This window comes from Dipodomys merriami, unplaced genomic scaffold, assembly GCF_024711535.1.
Source record: "Dipodomys merriami isolate MVZ:Mamm:240054 unplaced genomic scaffold, mDipMer1.0.p SCAF_89, whole genome shotgun sequence".
Classification (NCBI taxonomy): Eukaryota; Metazoa; Chordata; class Mammalia; order Rodentia; family Heteromyidae; genus Dipodomys; species Dipodomys merriami.
This window is the reverse complement of record NW_027206501.1, coordinates 3,620,130-3,632,939: the sequence shown is the minus strand read 5'-3', so window position 1 is coordinate 3,632,939 and position 12,810 is coordinate 3,620,130. Positions and strand designations below refer to the sequence as shown.

At 41.5% G+C, this 12,810-nt stretch overlaps 1 protein-coding gene across 1 annotated transcript in view; it reads left to right on the top strand.

Moving 5' to 3' along the window:
• Window positions 1–5,523, top strand: part of LOC138820461 (regulating synaptic membrane exocytosis protein 1-like) — a 294,074-nt gene extending 288,551 nt beyond the window's left edge. The window contains exon 7 of the mRNA XM_070012142.1: window positions 5,394–5,523. Coding sequence (XP_069868243.1) covers window positions 5,394–5,521 — 128 coding nt within the window. The 3' untranslated portion in view covers window positions 5,522–5,523. The remainder of the gene's footprint in view (window positions 1–5,393) is intronic.
• Window positions 5,524–12,810: the final 7,287 nt, after the last annotated feature.

Here is a 12,810-nt window from a genome sequence, read left to right as displayed (position 1 = left end):
TCAGGGAGACCATGTACCATCCATTTCCCTGCAAATGCCATTATTTTGTCATTTCTAATGGCTGCATAATATTCCATTGTGTATAGATACCACAATTTTTGGATCCATTCATCTGTGGTGGGGCATCTAGGTTGTTTCCATATCCTAGCTATTGCGAACAGTGCTGCAATAAACATGGAGGTGCACGTGTCCTTGTATATTGGTTCCTGTTGTTCAGGGTAGATGCCTAGAAGTGGTATGACTGGGTCGTAAGGGAGGTCAATCTTTAGCTTTCTAAGGACCCTCCAGACTGCTTTCCAAAGTGGTTGTATAAGTGTACATTCCCACCAGCAGTGTAATAGGGTTCCTCTTTCTCCACATCCCCTCCAGCATTTGTTGTTGGCTGATTTGTGGATGTGGGACATTCTGACTGGGGTAAGGTGGTATCTCAGGGTTGTCTTTATGCATTTCCTTCACCACCAGGGATGATGAACATTTCCTCATGTGTTTCTTTGCCATTTTTATTTCTTCATTTGAGAAGTCCCTCTTTAGTTCTCTTGCCCATTTAGTAATTGGTTTGTTAGGTTTGGGAGGGATTATAGATTATTTTTATCACTAAATTTGGACTACTTGATTTATCAGGTTGATAGAATACTTTTAACTCTAAGGTATTACATATACAAAGAAATAATACATTATTTCACTTTTCTTCCCAATTTTATTAGTTTTACAATTTCCCTAATTGAAGGATATAAAACATTTTCCCTTTTCTTATGCCCCATTCTGTACCTGCTTTGGTCTTGTTCTGTAGTGAAATATAAGCAATGCTCACAGGCAACCCTACTGCAGTAAAATCTCCACTTATCTCAGTCACCAGAAGTTACCTCACCATAATGGAGTTTTGGTCAACATCTGAAACAGTAATTCGCCATCCACAACTCCATAGATTTCTGGTTTCCAGCACTGTCATGTTCCCTAGAAATGGGGAAGGACAGCTGGGACAAAAGCCTGTGTTCAACAACCTAATGTGGGAAAGGATTTCAGGAATTAGGAATGAGAGACCAGGGAGAAGGAAAGAATGGATGCATGCAGGAGGGAGTTATATGCACTCTAAGAAAATAGCTCTTGTCCTCACAGGGATAGACTGGAAACTCTGTGAAATATGTTTGGAAATTATCTCCCCAAACAATGACTGTATTTCTCCTCTGACTCTTAGACTGGCCGGTGAAAGGCCTATACCACCCCAAAATTCTACATTGAGAATCTATGTGTGGTGGACAGGCCTCATTGTAGGCTGAGGTGATTTGCAGACACTGAGGTTGTAATCTCTGTTATCAAAGGGAGACACCTGGAAGGCAGGATGACACCAAAAGGAAGGGAGATGGTACACAAGAGGCAGCACAACACTTAATATTTAACACATCTAAGTAGCTATACCAAGAGGTTTCCATTCATGCCAGATTATGAGTAAAATTCATCTTCTCCTCAATCTGCCAAACCCACCAATCTCCTCAAGTTACTGGTAGGTTTTATAGGTGGACATTGACTCTAATGACTGTATTGGCTCACCCTTCTTCTCTCCATTTATCTGCTCCACTTCCTTTCCCAACAGTACCTGTGTCAGCACCATATTATGCATCTTATAAAATTAGAAGTTAGTTCTTCTAAGGAGTTAAACCAACACCAACCTCCTTTAGTTATGCCACACTTCAGTCAGTGTGTTCATGTTTATGTCCTGGTACATGATTTAATATATGATTATATCCAGTATGAATAATGCCTTTGAGTAGATTAAGGTGAGTTGAAATTTCTGATCCATTTGCCATTAATTTTATTCTTGTTTTGTATTGTTAATTTCCTATTTTCTCTCTACAGTCAGAGATGGAAGATAGAATTGTTCTGATGTGAAATTCACTGAGACTTACTTGAAAGGTTAATATGTGATCAAGTTTTTAGTCTTCCTTAAAGCTTGAAAGAAAAGATGTCTTCCAATTGTAGGGAAAATTGTGACTGTTATTTTCATTTGAATTCTGATTTGTTCAAATGCTCTGTGTCTCCTTATATATAGTCTTGTTCTTTTGCTCATTTAAGGACTGAGAGTGTTCCAGTCTCGTCTACAAAATATATATTTTAATATGTTTTCACTAACTTTACTAACTTTTTATAACTTTATCTGCTATGTTCAATCTCCCAGTCAATGAATACAGTGACTCTGTGTATGCCAACATGTATAAAATGATACAACTAGGTTGTTGGTGGCTTCCACCTGAAATCCAATCCTGATATCCAGGCAAGAAGCCTGCTGGGCAGGAAAGTCTGAGACTCTTATCTCCAGTGAACCAGCAAAAAGCCACAGTAGAAGTGCTCTCAACTGGTACAGAGCCAGCCCTGAGCACAAAAGCTGAGGGACAGTGCACAGCTGTGAGTTCCAGCCCCAATACTGGCACAGTCATTTCAAGCAGCTGTCAGTGCACTGGCAGGTCATCAGACCACTGCTGCACCTGGCGAGCTGGCAGAGCTGGGGCTTGGATTCCTGTGTGAGATTGCCACCTCCCTGTTCCAGCCTGGCTGCCTTAGGAATTATGTGCCAAAGAGGTTGTGTGTTTGTGTGTGACTACAATGAATAAACACAAGGAAAAAGCCTGAAGCCATCTACTCTGCCCTGAATGTCCCATGTAATGGGCACCTCAACTAAAAGGTCAGCACATTTAGGAAGTTCCCAGGCTCCCTCTAGTGTTTGGAGTTTAAGTTGACAGTTACAAAATCACCATAGTGGGTGTTTGACATATTTCTGGGTATGGCCAAGTCCAGGTCTTCAACTCCGGATCTTGTGCTCTCATTCAAACCACTTCCCCAGTTCCAGCTTATTGCTTGCTAATTGAGATAAGAGTCTCATAGGCTTTATGTCTAACCTGGCATCAAACCTGGATTCTTAGATTTCAGCCTTCTGAGTAACCAGATTGATAGTTTTAATTCAGATGAATTCAGATTTTACTATACCTATTGAACTTTGTAACCTTTTTGTGACATTGATCCTTCTAGTAATAGAATAATTTCACCATATCTAAAAGAAGAAAGGACTTCATTTTAGACCATGTATGTTGCACATGCATTATCAAATTGATCTCATGGTCCAGTCATTGTCTCCAAGCTTCATTGCTCAAGGCCAGTGCTCCACAGCTTGAGGCAGACATCCAGGCCCAGCTCTTTGGTTAACCAGACATAAGTTAAATGTCTCTTGGACTTTCTGGTTCAGGTTGAATTTCAAACCACAATTCTCAATCTCAGCCTCCTAGTAGATAGAATTACAGACATGAGCCACCTGTGCTCAAATAATGTATGCTTTTAGAAATATATAAAATGGATACTATGTGAGGAACAAAAGAAACATATAGTGAGGTCTCTTTTCTATTTTACATTAATACATACATGTTTTTATACATAAACATATATATCTTATATTTTTTTGAAGATGAGGAGAAAGAGGACTGAGGAAGAAGGAAAGAAGATTTGGAGTGTTGCACAAAGTGCCAAATGAAACAGCTTCAAGATAAAATGCTAAGTGAGATAAAGTGTAAATCATAAGCATTTTATCATTTGTGGAAAAAATATAAATATTTGGCCAGGTGTGCAGACTTTGGCCTGTAGGTCTAGTTAATGCTTGGGAACAGATGTGGAAAACCAAAATTGTGAACAGTGCAGGTGAAAAGGTAGCAAGATTCCTGTGAATCAATGGAAAATGGAAGGGGTGATGTTCACCTACATTCCAAAATCAGGAGGTTATCAGTCCACACTGGCCAGGCCCAAAATGCAAAGCCTTATAAGAAATCTAAGAAAATCACAAAAATGTGGAGGTATATTTCAATTGATAAAATGCTGGCCTTGGAAGCTTAAGGCCAAGAGTTCAAACACAGATCTAGGTAGGTAGGTAGGTGGGCAGGTAGATAGATAGATAGATATAGATAGATAGATAGATAGATACATAGATACATAGATACATAGATACATAGATAGATACGTAGATAGATACGTAGATAGATACGTAGATAGATACGTAGATAGATACATAGATAGATACGTAGATACATAGATACATAGATAGATACATAGATACATAGATAGATACATAGATACGTAGATATGTAGATAGATACATAGATAGATACATAGATACATAGATAGATACGTAGATATGTAGATAGATACATAGATACATACATAGATAGATACATAGATAGATACATAGATACATAGATACATAGATAGATGTCTTCTTGGGAATGCTAAATTTGATTCTCTTTGTTGGGGAAGTGCATGGCAAGTCAAATTGCTCTTTGAATAACTCTTTCAATACCACCACAATTTCTGGGTGAAATGTTGGGCAGTCTAGAAGCTTGAACTTCAGTTTTAGCCTCACCTAACTGTTCTGCTGGATGCCCAGCATGTGTTATGGGTTTTGCTTTTCTTAGGGTTTCTTTTTTTAACCTGCCACTGGGGCTTGAAAGGAGGTCTCTGCTCTCAAAAGGCTGGTGATCTACCACTTCAACCAAAGCTCCATTCTGGCTGAATTGGACAGAAGAGTCTAATGCACTTTTCTGCACAGGCTGCTTCAAACATTAACCCTCAGATCTCAACCTCTTGAGGAGCCAAATTTACCACTATTATCCACCAGCGCCCAACTTCCTCCCCCCTCACCCCGTTGTATGTGGGGCTTGAACTCAGAGCCTGGGCACTGTCTTTGTGCTTATGGCTAGCATTTAGACTTGAGCCACAGTGCCATTTCCAGGTTTTGAGTGGTAAATTGGAGATTAGAGTCTCATGGGGGCTTTTCTTCCCAAATTGGCTTCAAATCCCAAATCACAGATCTTAGCCTCTTGAGTAGGTAGCATTACAGGCATGAGTTACTGGTGCCCATTATAGAGCCTGGCCTTTGGGTTGGTTTTGCATTTATGTTCTGCTCAAGTCTTAAGACCTCTGGCCCTGCAATTTCCCTCACACTTTATTGGCCTCTAGAGCTCCCACGGAGAGCACAGGTGGAGTGGGATTGAATTCTGAGAGGTGTCCTGTGGCTTGGTCTGGGCATTATGCTCCAGTGTTGTAGCTTCCTATTCTTAATGAGCGTTCCTATCCTTAATGAGTAGGAGAGAAAACCATATAGAAATATTACGTGGTTTAGACAGCAGAGACATTGAAAGTGTGGAATGAACTTCCCTCCTACCTTGCTAGGATTAGAGGAAGCACAGGTGGGCAGAAGGAAAATAGGGAGGAGGGGTGTTGAGGAGGAGGGAGGAGGAGGAACAGTTTAGTATACAATTGAAAGTACAGGAGTGGAAGAGGGTGATCAAGAGCCATTAAATAAGGCACAGGGGAATCCCAGCTCAGTCTCCAGCTCACCAAAGCTTCTTTGCCTGCAGGGAGACTCCAGCATGGCCATTCCAAGAAGTTTGAGACTCTTGTGCCTCTGCAGCAGGGAGAAGGGACTCCATTGCAGGTGCTCAGAAGCCTCTCAAGGTGCCCACCTGGTTCCAGTACAAGCCCCTGAAGAGTCCCAGAGCGGGTCGCCTGGAGGCCTGGCTGGCAGAAAAGATATGTGGTGAGCTTGGGAATGGGTGGGAGTGGAAATCCTCCTTCCAACCCCAATGAGAGCCTCCTGGGTTCAAGTGGAAGTCAATGAAAACTCATGCAGGCTACTTTTGTTTTCCCTCTATGATAGATGCTGGTGAGCAGGAATGTAAACAGTTCTAATAATCACCAGGGCATTCCCCAAGCTGTGTTGATGGGAAGGCATAAGGCAAGGGAAGGACTTCCTCCAGCACTGAGGGTGTGTGAGCATCTCCTGAGACAGGTGGCGTCTGTTCCCTGCTGACAGCAAGACTCACTGGCTGTCAGGTGCTTCCTCCATGCCCTTAACCAACAGCACCTGGCTTTGCCTGTACTCAGGCCTTATACAGGCCCACTGAGTCCTCACTGGGAAAGTTTCTAAGCTGCTGGGACTCTATAGAATATGATGGGATGAGAAAACCTGTTTTCACCCGTCCTTATGGCTGTCATCACCCTGGGTTTGTGAGGTGCCTGGGGCATATTTCCATTGGGCCACTGGACTTTTCCGTTTATTGGGGTATTGGGACTTGATCTCAGAGCCTGGCCTCTGTATCTTCACATTTCTACTCAAGGCTGTCACTCAATTACTTGAGTCACAGCCTACTTTTGACTTTTGCTGGCTAACTGGAAATAAGAATCTCAAGAACTTTTCTGTCCCTGGTGGCTTCAATCTGTGATCCTCAGACCTGAACCTCCTGATCAGTTAGGATCACATGTGGAGCCACGGGGCATCAGGCTGCTACCACACACTTGCCAGAGGAGGGAACTACTGTAGGAGAGCTGGGCTGCACTGCAGTGATCCTCAACTCTCACCCAGGTCACCTCAGTTTCCACCAGGTTTAAGAGGAGAGAAACACAGTCTCCGTGCTTCCCCCTTCTCTCCCCAAATCAGATAAATTTATACACAACTAAAGGGAACAGAAATCAAAAAACCTCAACAGATAAATCAGATAAATTTATACACAACTAAAGGGAACAGAAATCAAAAAACATCAACAGAGGCAATAAATAAAAAACAGGAATAAAGGAACTGCAAACAGTACCACGGGACAGAGAAGCACAGAAATGGGGGAAAAAGGGTAATCCAATTGAGCAGTGAAACTCCCTAGACACCGTGTTGGAAATAACCTATAACAGTTGGGGGGAGATGGCTGGGAGGGGAATAACGGGGAGAGAATGAGGGAGAAAGTCACAATATTTAAAAGAAAATGTACTCATTACCTGACTTGTGTAACTGTACATCCTCTGTCCATCACCTTTACAACAACATTTTTAAATCTAAAGAAACAAAAGTAAAACCAACATTAGCTTCTGCATTCAGTTTGTTTTCATATTTTGTTCAGATTATACATTTTAGAGAAAAATATAGCTTCATAAAGCTAGTAGTCATCAATGTAAGGTGTTGCTTATTTGATTTTAACAACTTGATTTGCTGATGCTAATTTTCAGTCAAAGCAAATACTAGCGCAGTGTCTTTTAAGTCTTCCTCCATTAGAGAAAAAATAATATCTTGATGGCATAGATAATATCTTGATATTTTTGTCGGTTGTGATACTTCCTCACTCTGTGGCCCTGATGAAAGTCATTGCTTTTGGCTTTTTTTCCTTCTTTCTCTCTCTCTCTCTCTCTCTCTCTCTCTCTCTCTCTCTCTCTCTCTCTCTCTCTCTCTCTCTCTCTCTTTTGTCAGTTGTGGGTTCTGAACTCTGGGCCTGGACACTGTCCTTTAGCTCTTCGTCTCAAGGCCAGTGCTCTACTACTTGAGCCACAGCACCAATTCCGGCTTTTTCTGCTTATGTGGTGCTGAGGATAGAACCCAGGGCTTCATGCATGCAAGGCAAGCACTGTACCTGAGCCACTTTCCCAGCCTCTGAGCTTAAATTCAGCACTTTGACTCTTACTTGGTTTTCTTGTTCAAGGCTGTAACTCTATTACTTGAGCCACCATACCTCCACTGTGGCATTTTGCTGGTTGGCTGGAAGTAAGAATCTGTTGGGTTCATTGATCCAGATGAGATGTGAACCATAATTTTCAGATCTCAACCTTCTGAGCAGCTAGGAATTGGGGCATGATCCAGCAATGCCTGGCTGCAAGGCAAGCCTTTCAAAATAATTGGATGAAGAAACATAGGTCCCATGGTTTCCCTTATTTGCAATATCTAGTCTATGTCTGAGTCAAGCAGAAAAGGTCAGATAAGGTGATGTTAGGGAAATGAACCCTAAGATATGTATTCAAATGTTTTTTTTTCTTTCATGCGATTGTTTCTAACATATCTATAAGATTGTTTCTTTGTTGCTTTGTATGACTCTCCGCCATAGTATAACCCCTGCTTTCACTGTATTTGATATCAGTTTAATTTGTGGAGGGGAAGGGAAAAAACAAATCGTTTAAATAGGGATACAGGTGGACCCATTGCAACAATGAGAAGTACAAGTCGTTATGTTGAAAACAAACTTTACAACTTTGGTCGAGGGGTGGGGGGGCTGTGGGGAGAATTGGGTGGAGGGGGGGAGAAGGATGGGAAGAGGAAACAATGGAGGAGGCTACAATGCTTGATAAGAAATGTACTAATGAAATGGAAAGAGAAAGTTCACTACCGAACACATTCTATGAAGCCATCATAACCCTCATCCCAAAACCAGGCAGGGACTCATCAAAGAAAGAGAACTATAGATCAATTTCTTTGATGAACATTGATGCAAAACTTCTCAACAAAATTTTGGCAAATGGACTTCAACAATTCATCCAAAAAAATCATACACCACGATCAAACAGGTTTCGTTTCAGGGATGCAAAGATGGTTCAATATACGCAAATCAATTAATATTATTCATCACATCAACAGGAGCAAGGATAACAACCACATGGTTATCTCAATAGATGCAGAAAAAGCATTCAACAAGATCCAACACCCCTTTATGATGAAGGTTTTGGGAAAATTAGGAATCCATGGAACATTCCTCTATACAATAAAGGCTGTGTATGAACCACTGATGTCCTGCTAGAATCAAATTTTCAGGTGCTGCTATGTCACAACAGGACCAGAACAGTTGTGTGAGTGCTGTTTGCCTCTTAGTATCAACTACAGGACCAGATTGTCAGATTGCCTTTTTACAAGATAAAGAACATCCCTGCCTGATCTGCAATGAAAATGAACAGCCCTGTGCACACAGTTGTGTGCATCTGAGCATTACTTAGGAACTCAATGGCAGGATACCACATTAAACAAGAAAAAGACAAAAGAAGTACAAAAATGAAACACACAGCCCCCCTCCCCTTCCCACTCCAAACACACTGGAAACCATGGAACTATCCCCAACCTTGTTGATAGACTTTGGGATGGGGCCTCATGAAACTGTACAGCTGACTTTGAACATGTGATCCTCCTTCCTCAGTTGCCTACATGGCTAGGATTACAGGTATGTGCTACTATTACCTATACAGTTAAATTACACAAAAACATTGTGATGAAATGCATGCATTTTCATGCACATACATAAAGAAAAGTTGACTGTAAGCGTAACATGTGGTTGGGATGGATTGTAGCTCATAGTAAACCTTGCACAGCATGTGCAAGGCCTGGGTTCATACTCAGCATGGCATGCCAAAATACTGCTATCACTCATAATCAAGAATCCTCATTAAATGGGACAAGCACTGGTACTTCATGACTATAATCCCAGCTGTCCAGGAACATGATAACTGAGGAGTGAGATTCAAAGCTAGGCTGGGTAGACAAATCTAACAAGCTCTTAACTCCAACTAATCAGCACAAAACCAGAACTGAAGGCATGGGTTAAGAAGTAAAACATCAGCCTTGAATAAACAAGTTGAGTGGGAAGGCAAAATCCAACATTGAAGCCCCAGTATCAGCAAAACTATACAATGTTCACCATACCAAACACTCAGAGCTCTTTCCCTACCCTCTCATATCCACTAACTTCTTTACAATACAGCATTTTCCATCTTTTTAATTTTACTTTTATAGAACTTATCTCAACCAATACAATTCTCTTTGGGATGGATGTACTTTAATCCTTTCCTTATTACTGATTCATATTTCTCCATGTTATTCCAAAGTGCAGGAATAAATTTCTAATTGCAGACTGGGGTGTGGTGGAGCACAACTGGAATCCCAGCACTAGGGACTAAAGAACAATGTTCATGAGTTCAGTGTCACACTGCCCAATAGAGCAAGACTCTTGTTGCAAAAACAAAAAGTTCAGGCATTTTTCTTTTGGGAGTCATATCGATAGTGAAGCTGGAACTCAGGGCCATGTACTTGTTAGGGACTCTGCTACTGGAGCTCACTCTTTCAGCTTGAGTCAGCTTTGGAATAGGATCTTATGTTTCTGCCAGGACTAGTGTGGCATGTAGCAAATGATAGGCAAATACCACCAAGCCCAGCTTCATTAGTTGAGATGAGGTCTCTCAATCCTTTGCTCAGGCTGGTCTCACAGGATGAACTTCCTAATCTGTCTTCAGAGTAGTTCTCATTACAAAAATAAGCTACAAGTATTTTATTGCATCGTGAAAATATCACAAACCATCATTATAAACTTGGATCATATTTCAGCGGTCCACTAATTATTCACCAGTTTAATCTTTTCCTCCTTTTTCTGTTTCATTTCTAGAAACAAACAGCATCCAAAATTTCCCTGATATCTTGTTTGTTGTGCTAATAGCAGCTGAATTAGAAAGAAGGTCAGCATCCTTTCCTTCAAGGATTAAACCATTTCCTGGTCTTCAGACACTGAACAAGCCACACCTGTCCTCACCCACACTCCAGATGTATTTCTCACCCACCAAATTTCCCCTTTCAATAAGAGACCCAGCTCCTGAATAAGAATCTTGAGGGAAAGGAGCTGACACAGAGCACATCCTGTAAGAGGAGCTGCTGGATTACCAAGAGAAGGTTCTTCATGAAGACACAGTGAGAACAGTGCTTGGTTTTCTGTTTCCCATTTGGCAGCCTGGAGTCTGCTCTTTTTTTCCCAAAGAGAAGGAGTCCTACACCGTCTCTGTAATCTCACTGTAATCTGCCTTCATGATCACTGTGTGTCTCTTGCTAGAGATATGCATATTCTGGCTGCTCAGAGTGGTCTTCATTCCCACAGCTGATGCTCCAAACACATACTTCTTTATTTATCTCTCTCCATCTCTGTTTTTCTCTGTCTCTCTACTTATGTTATTATATGGTGTATGTATATGCGTATATGGGTATGCACATGTGCCTGTGGTGGAATTTGAAGTCAGGATCTGTGCTTTCACTTGGCTTTTTTGCTCAGGGCTGGAGTTCTCCCCTAGAGCCACAGCACCAAATCCACATTTGCAGGTTAATTGGGAAAAATGTCTCACAGACTTTACTTCCATAGCTGGCTTCAAACCAAAAACCTCAGATCTCAGCCTCCTGAATAGGAAAGATTATAGGCATAAGCCACCATCACCTGGCTTGATGTCTTTGTTCATGTGAAATCTTACTACGGAGTCCAGGCTAACCTCAAACTGATGACCCTCTTGCCTCTTTCCCAAGTGCTGGGATTACAAGCATGCAGATTCAACTTTTTAGGATACTAAACTTATAATTACAACAGCACATCTTAATTCAGAGTGTTCCCACATTACATTTCAATTCCTTAACTGACACTTCTGAATTACTGGATACCTTTGGGTTCTAGAAAGATCTTTAGTGGCCACCTGTGTAGGAAGAATACAGGCCCTCACAATGTCTGCTTATGTGCTATCCAGAAGAAATTCTGGAGTTGCAATCTCTAGCATGAAAATTTTAGGATGGCTGGAGATGTGTCACAATTGGTATAGCAACAGACTACTACCCTCAACGTCTGAGAAGGAGCCCACACTGCACCACCACCATGAGACAAAAAGGGATACAGAAAAAGGGATACAGGTGGACTCATTACAACAATGAGATGTACAAAATGCTATGTTGAAAACAAACTTTACAACTTCGGTGGGGGTTGAGGAGGCAGTATAGTGATGAAAATGGAAGGCCAGGGATGGTAGGGGAAAAACAAAGGAGTAGACAATAATGCTTGATGAGAAATGTACTTATTGCCTTATTACCTTGCTCATGTAATTGTAACCCCTCTGTATGGTATTTTCACAATTAAAAAAACTTATTAAAAAATGAAAACAATCTAAAAAAACCCTTCAAGATAGGAAGAAACTATAATTCCTCCCTGAATCCTAGAAGGCCCAAGATAAGACATTGGATTTCTGTATAGTATCTTCCTGAACTGTTCAAATGTTCATTGTCTGTCTGGTCTATGACAACACTACACGGTGATGGAAAGGGAGGATTTACCATGTCCTTAGGTAAAAGCCAAGCTCCTTCTCAGCAGCTTTCCTTCAATGTCCCCAGTGTCAGTAATAACTCATGGCATTCATTGCTCAGTTTGCAGGAACTCTCTGAAGAAATCAGCTGATGGGGTTAGGAACTAAGCTGGGCACCAGCAGCTCCTGACTCTAAAAGTAGCTGCTAAGAGGCTGAGTCAAGGAGCATGACAATTCCAAGCCAATGGGGCAGAAAATCTGTATGTGAGTTTCCACCTTCAAATAACCAGGAGAAAAAATCAAGGCCAGAGGCATGGTTCAAGTGGTAGAGCATCAGAGAAATAGCAAGCCTAAGGAGTGCAAGGCTCTGAATCCAACCTACCACATTCAAAGACTGGAGCTGGGTGGACCAAGTCCAGGGTGTGACCACGTTCACACATTTCTCATTACTGTAAATCAAACATCTGATCCCAGAAACTTTTCTATGCATCCACCCCAACATCAGAGAACATTATTCCAGAACACATATGTATAGTTTTGATCTGGAAGGTTCTCTAGAGGCCATGTGGTAAAGACATGGTTCCCAGTGTGGTGCTATTGAGAGTTGGTGGAACCTTTAAGGGTGACAATGGGAGAGAGGTTGTTGGGTCATTGGGCATTCCCTTGATAGGCACTAGGGAGACCCTATCTTAACCAAGTGAGGCGTGGTGGTACATGTCTGCATCTCTGCTATATGGAAGGTCTGAGTAGTAGTGTTTTAGTACAAGCACAAAGCATGAGACCCTATCAGAAAAGAAAGGAAAAATAGAGTAGGGGCACAGTGGTCAAAAGCTTCCTTTAGCAAGAATGAGGCTTGGAATTCAAATATGAGTACTTGAAAAAAACAGTATAAAATAATTTAAGTGAAATCTACTTACCCCCACAGTAAATATGAGATTC